We start from the raw sequence: 20,364 nt of genomic DNA on the forward strand, positions 1-20,364 counted from the left end.
TGTTCGTAGAGCCCCAGACTGGTTTGGGTTGGAAGGGACCTCAAAGCTCATCTCCTTCTACCCCTTCCACTGCCCCAGGTTGCTCCAAGTCCTGTCCAGCCTGGCCTTGGACACTTCCAGGGATCCATGGGCAGCCACAGCTTCTCTGGGAAACCTGTGCCAGGGCCTCACCACCATCACCCTTGTTGGTGCTTATTGGTCATAGCAATCTTTCCACCCTCTAAGGACACACATAGTCATCCTAGGAAAGCCTGATAGGAGTCCTCTACTGGTCCAAAAAGAAGCCCAAGTAATGTTTTTAAACACAGAAAGTCTTAAAACATCTGAGCTATAACAAGATTAAATGGCCCCAAGTTGCACCAGGGGAAGTTCAGATTAGATATTTGGGAAAATTTCTCTGTGGGAAGGGTTGTCCTTTCACAGGCTGCCCAGGGTGGAGTCCCCATCCCTGGAGGGATTTAAAAGCCATGTGGATGTGACACTTGGGAACATGGGGGTTAGTGGTGGCCTTGGCAGTGCTGGGGGAATGGTTGGACTTGATGATCTTAGAAGCTCTTCTGCAATCAAAACAGCTCTAAGATTGGGATGGGGGTATCTGTGAGTTGAAAGCTGTGTTTGAGGTACACAGGGCTTTAGAGAAGTATCTGACTCCTTGGAGCTGCTGAGCACTGGCTGGTGGCCTTTGCCCACTGCTGCTGCTTCCACCATTCTCCTCATATATCAGGTTATACCACCCTCTATGAGTACCACTGCTGTACTTTTTTCCAAAATGCAAGAAAAATATGTTTATTTTTCCATATATGTGTGGACCTCTGATTTCACACATTACTTATAAGCACTAAGATAATCCTTTTTTCCTTAACTTAAGCTAAAATAAATTTGAAAATAGTATATGCTAGTAAATGCAGTAACTCAGTGTCCCAACACCCAAAGCTTTTGTCATGTACTTGGATTTCTCCTGTCTAAGCAATTAGGTTATTACAATGAATAATACATGAGATGCTTAAGGATATATTGCAGTGTATTGCATGAGGTGCTGCACTTAAAATTTGCATTTTAGTGAACACAAACTAGTTATGAACTAAAAATGCATGTATGCCATTCGTTCTGTTACAGTTTGACTTTTAAGAATTTAATCATGAACATAAAATGTTCTTCACAACATTTATTGTATAGAATATTTCTGATTCAAACTGCTGTTACTTACTAAGGTGTGAAATAAATAAATAAATCATATAACTATCGTGCATTACATTCTAAAGATCTTGTGTATATAATAAAACATTTCTTCTGACTGAATGGTCAAACTATTTGAGGACATTATTGTGAAATTATTTTGATTTTTTTTTTATCCTTTTTTTTTTCCAGTTTATTTTCTCTGTTGTCTAAAAAACACAACAAAGTGCTGGAACAAGCCACACAGTCCTTAAGAGGTTCCCTGGGTTCAAGCGACTCTCCGTGTCCTGATTATGTGAGTATCAAACTGAATGTCGCAGTGGGTGATTCAAAAACAAGTGGCACATTCCTAAATCTGCAAAGAATTCTCAAAGTGTGACAGCTGAGCAATCACCGACATCAAAATACAGGAACCTGTAGGGATGATGTCATGTCTGAGATGTCTTTAAAAACCGCAAGAATTACACTTAAAAATGGCAGAGCAAACCCACAGTGATTCAGAGCGAAGAAACTTACTGTCAACTCATGATTTTCAACCCATTTGTAATTCAAGAAATTTAAATGACACAGTCGAAAACATTATTTTTAAGAATGGGGCTTTGGCATCCACATTATGTTAAAATACCTAAAAATTATTGGAAACAATTCCCAGTGAGCCTTTGGGGGACTACTGTAGTCATGGGGCAAATTGGTATGTTGTGAGCACATGGATACTTACATTTCTCTTCAGTTTCCTGAGCCAATGCCCACAAATAGGCAACAATTTTGTAATTTAATTGCATGGCTTGTTGGAAAATCTCTAGTTTCAGTACAAGAAGGAGACGTCTTGCAAGGACTTGAATAATATCTTTGTGCTGGTGAAGTATCTTTGGCTTGTACTCATTTGAACTCTTGCTGCAATACTGTGCGAAGAAAAAAAAAAAAGACTTGATTTATCAGTTGTTTTGGATTTTTGAGGATGAAAATGTAACAACTGTTTTATTTTCAGGGTTAATACAAGGTCCGGGACATGCCTGCTTGAGACTTTACATATCATATTACTCTAGCATTAAGTATAAAAATACCTGAAGAAATAATTTGATATAATGGTTTGATGACTTAAATCTCATACAACTAACCAGGTTTCTTAACCTGCATCTTTTAGTTATCTCTGACACATACCCTACAAACTAGAGGCACTTTTTTATTCAGGGACGTGTGGATTTGTAAAGCAGATTAATCACTTGCAGGATTTTCCTGTGTATTCCTGCTGCCTTACCATGCCCTAAGTCACGTGAAACTCCTAACAGCACCCGTGGTTTAGGCCCTCTGATTTCCCTCCCAGAAATTGCTCTCAGACCTTTAATTTTCGGAACTTGAAACATTTCAGCAAGAACACCCTCAAATTAGTCTGTGGTTGAAGAGCAGGAGGTCCCACTCCTGTTTGCCTTGTGAGGTGATACACAGGCTGGATAAAGCTCTTTCATCTGCATGGGCATGAACAACTAAAAACCTCCAAGACTTTAGACCCCTTGGCCTTTTTCTGTCTTTTTTCCATGGGTTTACTTCTGAGGAATAGGAGCCTCTTGTCAGGAAGATACTGATTTTATGAAGAAAGATCCTTACGTTTTCTTCCTAAAATACCATCCCCACTGTTCAGAGAAAAGCAAACAGCATGATACATACATGTGTTTGTATAAGAGCACATATACATAAATATATATATGTATGTTCATGCACACTTAGGCGTGTGAAGATATATATATATATATATATATATGTACATATATTTTGGGACTGTGTAAGAATTTGGTGCTGAAAAATATTTTGTAGGTTTTATACTCTGGAGTACAGCCAAGAGGCTCAGACACTTCCCTGAATTTCTTGTCTCCTATGGTTGGTATGACGTAGGGGTAGAGGAAACAAAGAGCAGTTGGAAAGATTGGTGCAGGAGAGAGTGAAATAAGTTCATGGCCTGTGTTTTGAAAGGACAAGGTAAACTGTTGTGGAGGTCTTTCTGGTCTTTTTTTTTTTCCCCCTCTCCAATTGCTCGTGTTCCCACTTAATCTGAGCCATAGTCAGTTGACTAAATGAAAGTTTGGGCCAGGTTTCATCACTTCAGCATATTCTGCTTCTGAAAGTTCATATTTATGTTGTCTGTAAGAATGAGGAAGATTGTAGGAACTGAGGTGGCTGAAATGTCTGAAATCCTGAAGCCCGTTGTACCTCTGTGTTTCTGATAAAGAAAGGGATGATTCCCATATTACCTGCTCTGCACAGGTTTCTGGAGAAGTCTCTGGAGAGACCTGAAAGCCCCTTCCAGAACTTAAAGGGACTCACTCCAAGAAAACTGGAAAGGAACTTTGGACAAGGGATGGAGGGACAGGAAAGGGGGAATGGCTTCAAATTCACAGAGAGCAGGGTTAGGTTAAGTATTGGGAAGAAATTCCTGGGTGTGAGGGTGGGGAGGCCCTGGCACAGGCTGACCAGAGAAGCTGTGGCTGCCCCTGAATCCCTGGAAGTGTCCAAGGCCAGGTTGGACGGGGTTTGGAGCAGCCTGGGCTAGTGGAAGTTGTCCCTGTCCATGGCAGGGAGTGGAATGAGATGAGCTTTAAGGTCCTTTCCACATTGTTCTTGTTGAGGTTTTTCTGGTCTTTAAAAAAGAAAAGAACAAGTAGTTTCATTTATTAAGACTGGACCAGTTTCCTCATCCTTTCCTGATAAACTCCTGTCATTGTGATGGGATTCAGGAGCAGGATGAAGAAGCCAGCAGGGAAGAGGGAACCACCCCCTGCCATTAAACCATTGCCTCAAAGACAGGATCCTTGGTCAGACTAATTCTCATGCTACTTTGTTTACTCATTATTTCATAAGTTTATTATTCATCATTTTCATAGTAGCACTGGCCTCTTTTGAAATACCACACTTTGATCCCGTTGTCCTTGTCTCCAGGCTTGAAGAAATGGGAAAAATCCAGTGAAGTTTATCTTTATTGCTTTCTCGCATTCAATGAAAGCACATTTTCTAAAATTCTCAGCAAACAAGAAAACTGGTAATAAAATAATTGAGGATTTTTGCTTCTTTCAGTTCAAATCAAGACAAATTACTTAAGTAAACATATCAATGATTTTCTTGGTAATTTGATTACAGCCTAATGTAATTTATTAAATCAGAGGTACTTAACAGCACAACTGGAGACACGCTAACTTCCCTTGGGAAGTAGCACGTCAGACGTGTTGTTGGAGCTACCATCTACCCAAGTAATTGCTTTTTAAGGATTTCATGGCATTGCTTATGATTTTTGAGCCCTTCAGTGCTTGTTATACTACAGCTGGTAACGAGAGATTCTCCTTAACTCTTTCTGGGGAGAGAAGGGATGGAGAAGGAGGGACTAAGTTTTGAATTTTTGCAAGCTTTTGTCAGGGGTTCAGAATTTTCTTGCTGATATAAAAAAAATAAGAATTTTCTTAATGCAAAACATTGAGTAAAATAAAAATCAAATACAGGAATAGTTTTAGATTCAAATAGTTTGGCACATATTGTCACTTGAGTCCTACCTTCTAAATTTTGGTTTAAAAAAAAGATACATCGTTCTATCCAGATGAAGCTTAAATGTGTTAGGAAAAATTCTAAAAATAATCCCACTTAGTGCCAATATCTTCCATTATTTCATATATAGGACTATCATTTAAGCAGCACTTCGATGGTGGATGGAATTCATCGAGGGTAGAAGCAATGTATGTAATGTTAGATTTTCATATTTATAGATGTACTCCTGTCAGTACATGAAGAGCCATCTTTTAATCCCCTGTCCAAAATCTGTTGGTTTTTTTTGGGTTAGCTAGCATAGAAATAAATGCATGTTGGCAATCCGAAGGGAAAAATATGAAAATCTGAATGTAGTGATCTCTGTGTGTGTATATATATAAAAATATATATTTTAATATCTATTTATGTATATGAAGTCTGCCGTAGCAAAGCCTGGTTATACCAGGAGAGTTCCCAATCAGAGCTGACTTTTCCTGACTCCTTCCCAATCCAGTTAGACCTACCTGCTGTGCACAGCTGGTGTTACATGGAGGCCTGGAATTCTGCAAATGCTGATGAGTTTCTCTCTCATCTTGATAACCAGAATTAAGCTTTGCATTTGGGTGATGCAATTTCTATGTTTTTTTTTCTTTTCCCTCTCAGTTTGTGCTCCATAATGGGCCAAATGAATTCCAATATTTAGATTCTTCTTTGATTTTTCCCTGATTTATATGGTAAATAGAAAGCAGCTGTCTGTTTAACCATCTAACTCTTGAAACTCCTAGGCCCCTCGAGCGTCATCTGGAAGTAATGTAGCTTGTAAAACAAAGCTAAGAAGAAAAAGCAATGTTTGTTTTATGTGGGATGAATGACTTCAGTTGGGGTCCCTCTAATTCGGCCATTATGAGAGTTATTAAAAAGCAGTATTACAAAAGTGGTTTCAACAAAAAAGGAATATTTTTTGGGGGAAACTTGTATCTTGTTATTACAGTTGATTATATTCGAAGCTCCAAGTACTTCATAAATAGTCCTTCGTTTTAGTTTCTACAACAGAGAACCAACATAATCTCCCCTCTGCACATCAATGGATGTTAAAAGGTTCCCTGTTTCATTTACTCCCTGGGAAGAAATTGTCTTTTATAATTAAAGGCACCCTATTTATCTTGGAAATTGGGTATTGCTAAAGAGTAGGTGAAATCAGGTCTATGAACTGCAGTATTTGCTGCCTCTCAAACGTAATGAAACAGATCTAAAATCCATAAATGTTCTAGATTCAGTTACATGCAAAGAAGTTAACTATTTTTAGCTTATCCAGCCTTTAGCAAACAATTAATTCATTCACTATTGATGTGAACAATATTTGACCTTTAAATAAGCATTGTGATGTTTTGGGAGTTGGAACAAGATGATATTTAAGGTCCCTTCCAACCCAAACCACCCTGGGATTCTATGAATCATAGAATCATTTGGAGTGGAAAAAGACCTCTAAGGTTGTTAGGTCCTATAATATCTTCTGTGCTTGCATATGTAATACTGCATTAGATATCCTGCAGCTCTATTTGTTGGGGTTTTTTTGTTATCTTAAGGAGAACAGTTTAGTGCAGAACTCTGCCATCACACAGAGGTGTTTTCCTATAAACGTGTGCTGTCGTGAAGAAGTAGAAAGTCTTCCCTGTGATCATCTGATGACTCCAGTAATGATGCAGAAATGAAATTAAACCCACTTCCAAATAAACTGGTCAAGCATAATAGAGTTAGTGTGATGCAATTAACGTTGTTTAGCTGGTAGTCTGTAAAAATACTGCTTAGTGGTAACTGCTGAGAACACACAAAATATGTAAAATTGAATACACTGTTGGCAGAACGGGAAACTTTTACAAATTAAATCAAGACTCCTAATTGAGATATGTCCATATTTGTCGAATACGGGGGTGAGGAAAAAAAGCTAAGGTAGTTTTTTTTGTCATAATCTTTCTTTAAAACTCAGTAAAACTCCTACTTTTCACCCAAAGCACTGCCCAGGTCTCTTCAATATCCTTTTTGCCTCTATTTTCTTCCAATTTTATATGTTGCCTAGTAACTCTGTAGGTTTTTTTGATTGCATTGGCCAGGCATTGTTAATGGCCTAAAAAACCTTCGTTTTTGTGTGTCAATTTTTAGATCCTTTTGTTGTCTAGTGAAATAAACTTAAAATATGATTATACAAGAACATTTTTACTAGTGTGTTGTTTACTGAAAGCAGCATATGGCAAACCAATATAATGTTTTAGTGGGTTTTATATGGTAGGTGGATTCTAGCAATTTAAGTTGCATTTAGTGGGACCTTGTTTTACACTATTTTACCTTCTTTTTGATTACTCTGAGTTGATGGCTCATGAAGTAACATTTTCAATGTCAGGTTATTCTTGGGTTTGCCTGTCTCCAGTTTAGAGCAGGAGGCCTATAAATACATTTTCTAAATATTAGTCATACCCTCCTTCAGATGAATTATATTTTAAAGACTATTACTCCTACCTAATCCCCCTATTTTTGTATCGCCAAAAAATAGCTATTTCAGAATAGACTGAAATAACCAACCTAACCCAAATCTAAAGTGAGCTTTTGTATTGAGTAATAGCTGAATTCTGCAGTTCTGTCTGAATTCTTAATCAGTACTTTTCTTCAAATGAATTGGAAACTTTCCTGTGAAAATGCTGCATAAATTATCCTTAAGCAAAAGAACTATCCTAATATCCTTGAGATGTTGATGGATTTCAGTCTATTTAAACTTTTCCATATTACTATGAAGTTCTAATAGTTATTTGCAGTGGGTCTTTGCATTATTGTGTCTTAAATGATACACTGGCTGTGGTTGAAGAATTTTTGAGCAAATATACTGAAGAACATGAAGATGATGTTCTTCAAAAAGGTGATGTTCTTTCATCACTCAGGAGTTCCACAGAAGTGTCATTGGTGTCTGGTATTTGTGTTATATAGGTGTTGTTAAGCCTTATTTCACTTGAAAATTCTCAATATTTTGGAAAATAAGGATGAAAATTACTTTTTTTTTAAAAAGAACATTTTGTGTGGCAGCAGCATCTCATGACCATCTGATTGAAAATCTTTAATTCTTCAGATCTATGAAACAAGAACAAATTGGAAGAAGTAGAACTGTAGACAGTAGCAATACAAACACCAGCTGAAGTAATTTTAAAAACCTACTGTTGTGCATGTTAGACACATTTGAAGCAAGCCAAACATGAGCTTTGTAATTTTTTACTTATTAAAGGAGGAAAATTGCTTTTCCTCCTTTAATAGTTCTAGAGGTTTAGGGCATTGTCATTATTTTGCAGGAGAGGGTATAAATTATGGCATTTGTTTGCATTTTTGAACTCAAAGGACGTGCTTTTGATAAGGCTACTCAAATGAACATCCTTAGAAGATGATTAAGCTAAAGAAGTTGCGAGAACTTGTGTTAGAAATGCATGAGATCTTGGGGTTCCTTCACATCTCCATATATTGAGCAGTGGAATTTTGTACGCTGATTTTTCTCCTGCACAGCTAATTGAGCTGCGTTGGAGGGAACTGGAAGCCTGATGGAATACTGGGATTCTAGAAGGGTCTGAGGCATAGCTATACATAGAAAATGTGATGCATTGATAAGAGAAAGCACTCACAAGCCTGTCTATAAACACAGTGTATTACTGCCATGAAGCCAAGTGCCGTGAAGCTCAGTTCAGACAAATGACAAATTTTGAAGTGCCTGAGTGAAAAAAAGGGACAGTACTGATCTCCAAGGCGTCCTTCTTACTTGGTTTGGCCTTTAGATGTTGTTTGTGCTGCCTCCCGCACGGGAGTGGGTTGTTCAGGGCTTCTCGGAAGTCGATTGTTCTGGATGGTTCATCCTCGTCATAGCTCCACCAGACAAACAGAACAGCCTAATGCAGTAGCTCTCCAAAGAGCAGGATTTATTTCTGTAACAGCAATGTATTTCAACAATGCAGGAAAACAATTTCTAGTGTTCCTAAAGCAAGGTTTTGATTGAAAAATGCAGTGCTTCAAAACCATAAATATGTGACCATATGTTATGAACATCTCAGTAATTGCTTTTTTAAACATGCAGCCATGTAGACTAATGGAAATGGATGTGGAAGGAAGTCTGTACAGAACCTTTTAGGCTATTTGGTACTAAATACCTAATTGGAATTGGAATTTTTATTTTTGCACTGCTTTGTGAGGCAGTGATGGAACATGTTGTACCTTCCATTTCCATCTTTTTCTCTTCATACTTTACAGGGACAGTTACGGACAAACCGGTGAGTTTTTTAAACAGTTCTGGTTGTTGATTATAAAGAGCAATCCATTTCTATCAAAGAGTAGTAAGGAGTTATTTTAAAAGGAAACATAACAAAGTTCTTTAGATTCTTTCACTGCAGTTATCTGTGATTTGGAATTGGAAAGAAAGAGAGAGAATATAATAGAAATGAAGGTAAACCAAGACTCAATGATTTTGAGAGACATGATAAGAGACATCAACTCACAGTTTATATTTTGCAGAGGTATTATCCCCCTGAACAGCATTTCCCACTGTCTCGCTGAGGGCAATTCTCCCACTAATGGCTGTTGTTAATATTACCTATAATGTTATGCAACTGCTGTTAATTGGCAGTGTGGGTGGCCAGGAGACTGAAATGATGGGATGAAGGAAAGGGGAATATTTTAAAGGGTATGAGTCAAGCAAGATTGAAAGACAGTCTTGGTATGAAGTGAATAAGAGAGAGGTTTGGAGAAGAATAATTATTAATATAGGCAGAAATTCAAAACCAAAAGTGGGTTTTGAAAAAGCGTTGGTTCCTCTGTGCTGCTCATATGAAGTATCACATGCAGCAAAATAAGCCACTTGCTGAAAACTGATTTCCTCATCACCTGGCCTTAAAAGCAGCATTAAAGAAATGTATAAGGAAGTATTTTCATTTTGTTTATCCCTACTGACAGTAGTAGTTGCTTGTTCTCTGTAAAATTTCTTGTGGGAAACTGTTACGGCCCAATGGGGAAATAAGGGACGCTTACTCAGGGTTCGTTGTAGGTATGTAGGTGGATGAGCAAGTAAGTAAACCCTTTATTAACATGGCTTCCCCTTTATATAGGGGAAGAAAGGAACGTTCTGGAACTGGGGGTGTGAATATGACATTTAGGGAAAGAGAAGGAGGGAACTTGCCTTAATAGGGAGAATAAGGAGGGGTTACATCTCTATAAGGGTTAAAGGGGAGAGGCATAACCTTGTATGGAACATCTGCACTGCGGCAGCTACACAGAACATGGGGATAAAAGGAATAAACAATGTGAGGGGATTTTCCATAAAAATACGGGAGTACAAAGTAGGAAAATATAACAAACATCAAAACCCGTGCATTCATGCAATAGTCCATTGTATTTGCTGAAAGTCCCTTATGTTCAAACTTCATCTTCCTCTTCTATGGATTTTTGTAATGCTTTCTTCCATCTCTAGTACTGTTCTTCTTCGTGGTCCAACTCCCACATCTCCGCCTGTTTTGTTTTCTAAAAAGAACGCTGAGGAAACATTCTTGATAATAAATCTTTTGACATAAGCAAAAAGGCAAAGTAGGATTAACAAAGTTATAACTAGAGAAAACAGAATTGAAAAACAAATTATAATTATTTGTTTGAGCCAATTGGGGGTGTTTGGAAGTTGAAACCAATCAAAAAGATCATTGGAGCTATACTTGGGAGATGCATGTATCTCTTTTGTTAAGTTTCTTAACTCGGAGATGCTACTACTAATTGACTGAGAATGATCAAAAAAATTGAGACAATGCATTCCTTTGAATTCTTGGCAACCATGACCATGAGCAAGTAGTAGAAAGTCTATGGCTGCTCTGTTTTGTGAGGTAACTTCTTTTAATTTTTGGGTGTCGGCTAAGAGGCCTTCGATGGCTGTGCTGGTGGCGTTGGCCTCCTTGGCCAACCAGCAGCCCCATGTGTGTCAGAAGTGACAATGCATGTGCAGTTCCGATCCCTGGTAGAATGAAGTTACTCCAGAAATTTTTCATTCTTGACCAAATATAGATATTAGGGTCACAGTCTTCTGTAAATGGTAGGTTTTCTGTAAACGGAAAGAGACCTGGATGGGGCAGCATATAGCCTGAGGAAAGAATGGTCAGGCTCATTGTGGTTTGTTTTTTTCTTAGTACTTTTGAAATAGAGGTAGGAAATGGAATACCTTTGGGGAATCTCCAGTCAAATTTTTGTGGAGCTTTAGTGGTGGGCAGCACCTTATATGCAATAAATGATCTTTTAATTTTTGGTGGCTGAATTAAAGTAGATGGTTTCTGACTTGGGAGAAAGTTTTTCCCTGGATTAAATAATGCCAATTTCCAAACTGAAAAAGGCTCTCCTACCAGGTGGGAAGGAACTCCTGCCCAGGCTCTTTCTCCACAGATCAGAAAATTGCCTTGTGGAAAAGCCATTGGTTTAGCAATTGTTTCTGTAACAATCTTTTTAGTTTTTTTTTCCATTGCAGCAAATAGAAGTATTGGTATATATGTTTTTTCTAGGTGTTACATTTTGTGTAATTTTTCACGTAGTGGTGATTTTTTCAAACACAAGGCAATGATTAGTCTTGATTGAACCTAAGAGGTTTCTCTCTTGAGGTTCAATATCAGTGAACGAATGACTACGTAGAAATTCGTTAAACTCTTGTTCTGAGGGCATACCCACTAAACAATTTTTAAACAACTTTTTCAAATTTGAAATAGATAAACATGAAGTATCTGACCCGGTTTTATTTGCCAACTTCACCCAAATGTTTTCTTCTGTTTAGTGGGTCCAGGAAGGAAGGGTAGTTGACTGTATTCGATGGCAGACCATGAATCCATAGGCAATGATGAGGATGGAGGTGATGAAGAAATGGTGATATGGCTTGGTCCATCTTGATGGAATCCACATGGGACCTTTATCTGTTAAGACACAGGCGTGTCCTCTCCCCCATGTAATTAGAGGGAAAGGACCCACCTATTCACCTGTGATTGATCAAAAGCAAAAATAGATAATTTTTGCTTTTGATGTTTGGGGACTGTCTCAAGAGAGAAAGTGTTTCTGTACTGGAGTGATTTCATTTTCTATTCGATTTAAAAAATTTAAAACACACATGACTTTCTGGAGTTGTTCTTGGGGAGTTAGTCCCATACTCCCCCTTTTTTGTTTTATTAGCATGTTTTTAATTGTTTGGTGCGCGCGCTCTACAGTTGCCTGTCCTGTAGGGTTATGAGGAATGCCTGTCTTGTGTTCGATGCCCCACAGTGCTAGGAACTCTTGTGTTGTTTTTGAGATGTATGCGGGGTCATTATCTGTTTTACACTCCCGTGTGTGTAAATGCTGTCAGAAGGTGTTTTTTCACGTCTTTACTCTTTTCACTAGAATGTGTGGTTGCCACAATGTATTTTGAAAATGTTTCAATCAAAACATGTACGTACTTTAATTTACCAAATGAAGAAACATGAGTTATATCACTTTGCCAAATTTGGAGGGGTTCCCACCCTTGGGGATTAATTCCTTCTGGTTTTAGTGGAGATACTAATTGACAATCTGGACAATGTTTGTATTATTGGTTTTGCTTGATTTTGGGTTATACCGAATTGTTTTTGCAACGATTTTGCATTCTGGTGAAAAAATTCAGGTGACAGTTTGGCTTGCTCCAAGCACTGTGGGATAACTGTCGAACCTCCTGGTTGGTCTGTGAGGCAATTCCCTTCCACTACAGGACCAGGCAAGGAGGTGCGTTATGAAAAATGGGAAGTTGGGATTCTGAATAAGAACTAACAATTGTTTAAATAAGTTAAATAAGGTTTGATTGTTTATATCACATAAGTAAGAATTTTCAACCCTTTGTACAATCCCAACAACATATTGGGAGTTGGAGACTATGTTTATACTTCAGGATGAAAGCAAGGTCAGGGCACAAACAACTGCAGACAACTCATTTGAGGAGGACCTTTCACTTTATGGATGTCTTGATGCCAGTTATCCTTTTCTTTCCAAATCATTACTGCATTTCTAGCTCTCCCTGATCCATCTGTAAATACTGTTTTCTTACCTTTTATTGGAGTTTTTGATAAATTTGATTCAATTGAAGTGGAATTTGGTTTAATCTCTGAACAAAGTTGCAAGCAGGAAGGTGAATTTTAATTTCTCCTGTAAAATTTGACATGGCAATTTGACAGTCGTGGCTCGTTGTCTGCAGCTTTTCAAGCTGCTCGGAGGTCAGGGGCAGATACACTGTCTGTGGATCTGTGCCTGAGAGCTCCCAGCACCTTGTCTTGCCTTTGAAACATAATTGACTCAACATTTCTGGAGAGGTTACTAATGTTTTACAAAATTGATGAGATAGAAACAACCATTCCCATACACAAAATTCAGTTCCTTGATGGTAAAACTGTCCCAGCAGCCCAAATGGTTGCATTTGACCTTTTAAGATTATTAATACAGGAGGTTTACTTTCTCACTTTCTGTGTCCTTGTTGATTATCTAACTTTTGTTCTACTACTCTCAAGGCTTGTGTGGCTTCTGGGGTGAGAGTTCTGGTAGAGGTAAGATCTGGATTTCCTTTTAGAAGAGAGAAAAGAGGATGTAATTCATCTGTGGTTATGCCTAACACGGAACAGACCCAGTTGATCTGACCTAAAAGCTTTTGCAAGTCATTTAGAGTAGAAATCTTTGTGTTAATAGTTACTTGTTGTGGGGTGATGGAGGATTCTGTGATTTTTCCATCCTAGGTATTTCCAGGGAGATTCTCGCTGTGTCTTGTCTTCTGAAATTTGCAAGTCATGTGTTTTTAGGGTGTTAACTGTTGTTTGTAAAACTTCCTGCACCACAGAGTAATTTTGATCACAAATTAATATATCATCCATGTAATGGAAGAAAATGGTTTAAGGGTACCTTTTTTTGATCAAAGACAAAATATCTGCAACGTACTGCTGACACAGAGTTGGGGAATTTCTCATTCCTTGTGGGAGAACTCTCCACTGGTAACTCTGGCGTGGTTCAGCAATGTTCGTTGAGGGAACTGAAAAAGCAAACTTCAAACAATCTTTAGGGTTAAGTCAGATATGAAAAAATCAATCTTTAATGTGGATTATAACTAAGGGCCATTTTTCTGGCAATATTGCAGGCGATGGCATGCCTGGTTTCAGTGCTCCCATCGGCTCTATGACCTCGTTGATCTTCCTAAGGTCTTGTAAAAGTCTTCACTGTCCTGAAGACTTTTTTATAACAAAAACTGGTGAGTTCCAAGCACTAGCAGAAGGTTCAATATGATTTTTGTTTAAGTGTTCTTCTACTAATTGATAAAGGATGCTCAGCTTTACTCCTTTTAATGGCCACTGGTCTACCCATATTGGTTTTTCTGATTTCCACTGTAGATGGGGTAGCTGCTACGTGCCAGTGGCTGCTATTATAAATTTGATGAAATTAAGACTCCCCACTGAAATAAAACATCCCTTCCCCAAAGAGTCAGACGTAACTGCAAAACAAAAGGTTGGACAGTTGCTGTCCTCTCTTCCGATCCGGTAATTGTCAAGATGTTTGCACTCTGATTGGGTGATTGGGAACCACCTACCCCATTGATGTGAATGAATGATGAGGTCAGCGTCCAGTGTCGAGGCCAGTCTTCTTCTGCTATAATTGTAACATCAGGTCCTGTGTCTGTTGATCTGACAGTGGAAACTGTTTGACCTACTACAGGAGAATAGACAGAACAAGTTATTATCGGTCTTTCACTATTAATTGATTGTGCCCAGTTCACTTCTAAGGGTTCTTCAGTTGAAAATTTGGATAGTTGAGACAAAGACAGTAAATGCGCTATTGGTGATTCATCTGACACTGCCACTGGTGAAAAAGCGACATTTACTTTAATGTTTAAGGAATTAGTCTTTAAATTCTTTACTACTTGTGGTACAATTATGATGCCTTTTTTGGCTGCTGAAGCAGAGTTTGTCAAAAGGTATGTGTCTTCAACGAAAACTTCTTTTGATGGTGCTACAGGAATTATATGAAAATCACTATTAAATTGTTGATGGTATAACAGGAGATAAATCTATCCACTGTAGGATTACATTTCTGTGTCTTCCGGTGCTGAGGGTAGTGTTTGGCAGTGTTAACAGTTCGGGAGGGTCTTTTGTGTCTTCGCACTCCCTCTGGCGCTCTTCACCCCGTTTCCCTGTACTGGCCCTTTCCTGTTTTGTGGTGGTGTTTTAGGTGGTAAAGGTCTTCCTGAAATGTCGTATTTAGATCTACAAGTGTGAGTCCAATGTCTGCCCTTCCCGCAATTCTTGCATGGGTAAGGTGGAAGAGGAGGAGGCAGAGTTTTAATTTTTGGACAAGCCTTTTTTAAGTGACCGCTTTCTCCGCAATTAAAACATTTTTGTGGCTCTTTCATTGCTGTTGCAAGTAATTTCGTTTTATGGTTATGTGAGCCAACATGACGACATGCCTCTACCATTTCCATTAACGTAGGATTTTTTAAATGTTTTAGTATTTCTCGGCAATCTTCATTAGCTTTTTCAACAGCTAATTTTTGAAATAGGGCTTCTTGGGCTTCCTTATGAGAAATTTGTCTTGAAATTGCCTCTCTCAATCTGGTAGCAAATTCAAAAAATGGTTCTTTCACTCCTTGGTGAATGGTGGTGAATGATTGACTAGGAGTAGAGGCATCAGCTACTGATTTAATTGCAACTAAGGCAAAATTTTTTGTGCGGTCTAGTTCTTCGATGTTGATTCTCGCTTGTTGGTTATTTGAGGCATATGGCCCTTCGCCGTAAAGGCGATTAATGGTATCATTAACAGATATTCTTCTGTATGCCAAAGTCTCATCAACATATTTCCTTATCGAGGCTTTCCATTCGTTCTCAAACATGTAATACTGCATGGTGGTAAGGATTGCTTTTGTTAATGTTCTTATGTCATTTGGTGTTAACGTATACGCATAAAATAATGATTCTAATAATCCTATCGTGAATGGCGCATTAAGTCCGTATTCATGTATTGCCTTTTTTATATCTTTGAGAACAGGGTATGAAAGCGGTTGCCATGTTGGTGGGTGACCCTCTTCTGTGTAAACAGGAAAAGCTTTTATAAATTCTAGGTCGCCTGCTTCCTCCGCTTGTTTGCGTGGAATGGCCCATCTACTGTTGGGGTTTGTTGGATCTGTGTCTGATAGTGTATCATGGATGGCACCATCTTTCCGGAAGTTTACACCGGAAGTATCATGGGCGCTGCCATTTTGATGACTCCCTTCACCTTCTAATTTCCAGGGTGATGATGTCATTATAGGGTTAGAGGATATGGACATGTCTTGTGTGTTGTTATGTTCTGGCGTTGCTAAGGTGCTAGTTGTTATGTCGCCATTTTGTAAGTTAGTTTTCCAGCCCATTGCCGCAACGCCATCTTGAGGGTTACTTTTTGTGCCATTTTGGTCACCACCCCTTTGCTTGCCATCTTGGATTTCTGTGAAGTTCCCACCTTTCTTTGAGGAGACAGGAGAGCTACCATTTTGAGGCATTGAATCTCTCCAAGGACTTTTTTGTCTTGTCTTTCTCTGTTGTTTTACTATGAGTAAAATCGTTCGCCAGGCTATTAGCGATTTAATTGCAAGTTTGTCTCCCCTATCGCTTGCTTTCCACAATTTTTCTCCAATTTTGTCCCATTCCTCATAATTTAGAATTTCAGAGACTGATTCTTTTCTTTTTTCTATCCATTTGGCTAGTGACTTTAGCGAATTTTTATCATAAGTATGGCCATGTTGATCAATTAATGTTTTTAAATTGTGGTATACTTCATTTTCGCTCCTTGATAGCTGAGCTCCCATGATTAAATTTTTGATTGGAATGGGTAGAGGAAATCACAGGAAAAGATGTGTTGCCCGCAGCTGCTCACCTCTTTCTTTTTGGGTGCGTGGATCAGCCCGCTCGTAGCGCGTATCCGCCGTTCAGCTGGGAGAGGCCGTCGGAGTACGCCTCTCACCTCTCTCTCCGGCAATACTCGTGCCTTGGTGGGCAGGCGAGTTCCTTCAGTGTGAAGGACCTACAAAACCTGCCTCACGCCTTGGGTGCCGTTTGTTATGGCCCGGCGGGGAAATAAGGGACGCTTACTCAGGGTTCGTTGTAGGTATGTAGTGGATGAGCAAGTAAGTAAGCCCTTTATTAACATGGCTACCCCTTTATATAGGGGAAGAAAGGAACATTCTGGAACTGGGGGTGTGAACATGACATTTAGGGAAAGAGAAGGAGGGAACTCACCTTAGCAGGGAGAATAAGGAGGGGTTACATCTCTATAAGGGTTAAAGGGGAGAGGCATAACCTTGTATGGAACATTTGCGTTGCGGCAGCTACACAACCAATCAGAACATGGGGATAAAAGGAATAAACAACGTGAGGGGATTTTTCATAAAAGTGTGGGAGTACAAAGTGGGAAAATGTAACAAACATCAAAAGCCACTCATTCCATTGTATTTGCTGAAAGTCCCTTATGTTCAAACTTCATCTTCCTCTTCCATGGATTCTTGTAATGCTTTCTTCCATCTCTGATACTGTTCTTCTTCGTGGTCCTCAACTCTCACAGGAAACCTCTCAAAACATGTGAAGAGTGTATTTAGAAGAAATAGAAATTTGTAAGAATCTCTCTTACTCATGTTTATTGCATTGTATAGAGACACCCTAATGTGTTTCACGGGTGCAATTGGAAAGATAAACTTTTAATTCTCTTACATGTAACCAGCAATTTCTTTGAAATGTTTCATTTTTTTGTGGATCAGGAACTAAGCGAATTACAGGAATACACTGCACATTTTGTATGCTGGATCAGTTTTTATAAATTGGAGTTATTCCACAGAATTGGTTAATTACAGAAATAATAACACAGAATTTGGACAAAAAGTAGCAATTCTTAACAAGGTCTCAGTTAGATACAGAGGGCTGGGGGTGTTCAGCTGGAGAAAAGAAGGCTGCAGGGGGACCTGAGAGCCCCTTCCAGTGCCTAAAGGGGCTCCAGGAGAGCTGGAGAGGGACTTGGGACAAGGGATGGAGGGAGAGCACAAGGGGGAATGGTGTCCCACTGCCAGAGGGCAGGGTTAGATGGGCTATTGGGAAGGAATCAGTGTCTGTGAGGGTGATGAGGCCCTGGCAGAGGTTTCCCTGAGAAGCTGTGTCTGCCTCTGAATCCCTGGAAGTGTCCAAGACCAGGCTGGACAGAGCTTGGAGCAACCTGGGATGATGCTTTCAGTTGATGTCTGGCTTCCTAGGGTTTAACTACAGCAACAGCAGGAGAAGGTTTGGAATAACACATATGAAAAATACTCTTTTTTTTTCTTTCTTAATTTATGCCAACTTAAATTTTTCTCATGTTTTAGGGGAAAATAAGGGGGAAAGACGTTTTAAAAACACAAAACAAAGACTCAAAACAGAAAAACATAACAAAACAAAATAGAAAACCAAACCAAGAAGCTGATAGTCATACTCTACATCTGTTTTCTACCAGTGAAATACCGAATATAAAGCCATGTCAGGAAAGTATCTTTTAAAACATTCATGAGAAAATTCTCTAATATATTTCTGGTATTTAATACTCCTGTACTTCTTGTCCCCAGCACTGTTGGGAGATGTCTGATTGCCTTCGTCTGAAACAAAGCTGGGACAATTAAGATACCTTTTCTTCTTAAAATTGTCTTTCAGATATGTTTCTGGAATGTGGTGGAGCTCTTCCACAGATGCTCTTGTACTTATTTAGGCTGGAGTCCAAGCTGTGTCCTGCTACTGAATATACAACATTTTCATCAAATACACTGTGTTCTGATCCATTTTTGTTGCCATCAAGCTGGTACAATGTGTACAGAGCCTGTTCCACTCCATCATTTATGTGTGTACTAACCCAAACTCTTGACCTCAAAGATAATGTTTGCTAATAACAAAAAACAACCGTCCTGTTCTAGAGAAAATAGGATTTATTGTAACATTGCACGTTCAATTTGTTTTGTTCACTGCAATCAGAATCATTATCTCAAGTGTATCTCCTCTCCCTAAATAAACTGGGAAAATGGATGTTGCAGTTCCTAAAAGCGAGTCTTTCAGCCATTCACCAGCAACTAATCTGTGGCACTTGCAGAGAAATGAGATGTTTACTCAGTGCAGCCACAAAAGAGTTACCAGAACAAATAATGATAAGTTTTCCCATTCCCACACTGATCTTTTAGATTTTGATATATCAAGTCAATAGGAAGAGTCATGTTACATTCCTATGGAAAAAGGCTTCATGGACTTTTTCTGAAATATAAAATCATTTTTCTGCAAAAAATTAGCCATCTGACCTTGTGGTAGACTATGTTATTTAAAATTCATTAGAAAACTTAGTGTAGACTATAGGTAAACAATCATAATCATGTACAAGATTTTGCTGAGGAAGAGTCGACTGACTCCAGATGGATATACAACATACCCAGGTGCTTCTCTGCCTTTCAGCAGTAATCTTTCATCTTGTCCCTGTCTGTCACTGCTGCACTTGATGAACCAGGCTGCACAAAATTAAATTTGGTCCCAAAATAGATGAGGCTTCATAAATATTCCAGGAAATTTTATTTAGCTGGATAATGCAGTTTTTACGTATTTCTATCAAGAGTGTTTTGCTTCAACATTTGACAAAATGTCATCTGTTGCTTATGGTTCATTTGGGAACACGTGCCTATGTACACAGACTTCCACAATTATTTCATGTGAGTTTTGAGTTTTCCAAATCTCAGTTAAAGGATTGGGTTTTGGCCTTCAGGCTACAGCTGCTTTGTGCTTCCAGAGCATTGAGCAGGAAGCAGAGCAGTGGTCATCCGCCTGTGTTTTTCAGAACTGATACAGCGTCCTTGTGTCCAAGTGTCCTTGAAAAGTAAGATGGAATGTAGTAAAACCAGCATTCAATCAAAAAGTTACCCCATTTATTTGGTTTTTCTGCTATCAGCCCTCAGAAGGGCTGTTTCTTATCTCCTTATGATTTGCAGTTTATCCAACTGGAGAAAGCGGGTACTGAAATTCATTCATGGAGGTTTTTTGGGCCAATCTTAATTGATTAAATGATACTTTTACCGACAGTGACTCGTTTTGAAGAGTTGGTAAGGTAAGAGGAAAACAAATAAAAACACTTTCTTATACTTTGTAATATTTTAAAAGGACTTATCTATAGATCCTTTATACTGCACACCACTTCAAAGATCAGTAATGCAATTTTTCCTTTTAATATGATTGACTTCTCACACCTTTGTTAATCTATCCCCTTTAATTTTCAGAATATTTAACACCACTGAAAGAATGAATATGTATGTATGCCAAGTGGTCTCATAAAGAGTTTATTTCTGAATTACTTTCCTAACCATGCTGCTATCTCTTAATATATCATGAGAAATAAAAGCCCTCTCCATGATTTATCTTCAACTTTGGTGTAAGATGATGGCTGTAAAGCAGCATATTACTGCTCACAGCAGTTTGAGAATTTGCTACCATATCCCCTTATCAAGTGTCTCTCACCTGATACCTGACATTTTTTATCATGCACTGCTGGTCCTTCATACTGAACCACCATTAGAAGTTTTCTGTGCGCACACAGTCACCTTCTACGTGAACAGCAACATGTTGAATCAACCTTTTTTACGTC

At 38.7% G+C, this 20,364-nt stretch overlaps 1 protein-coding gene across 3 annotated transcripts in view; it reads left to right on the forward strand.

Moving 5' to 3' along the window:
- The window catches only part of DYM (dymeclin), a 214,277-nt gene that overhangs the window by 138,400 nt on the left and 55,513 nt on the right, over window positions 1-20,364 (forward strand). For all 3 annotated transcript variants that reach the window (XM_018078808.2, XM_018078811.2, XM_018078810.2), the window contains one exon: window positions 1,369-1,471. In XM_018078808.2, the coding sequence (XP_017934297.1) occupies window positions 1,369-1,471 (103 nt within the window). The remainder of the gene's footprint in view (window positions 1-1,368; window positions 1,472-20,364) is intronic.

The sequence above is a fragment of the Manacus vitellinus genome, unplaced genomic scaffold, assembly GCF_001715985.3.
Source record: "Manacus vitellinus isolate BGI_N305 unplaced genomic scaffold, ASM171598v3 scaffold_42_pilon, whole genome shotgun sequence".
Taxonomy (NCBI): Eukaryota; Metazoa; Chordata; class Aves; order Passeriformes; family Pipridae; genus Manacus; species Manacus vitellinus.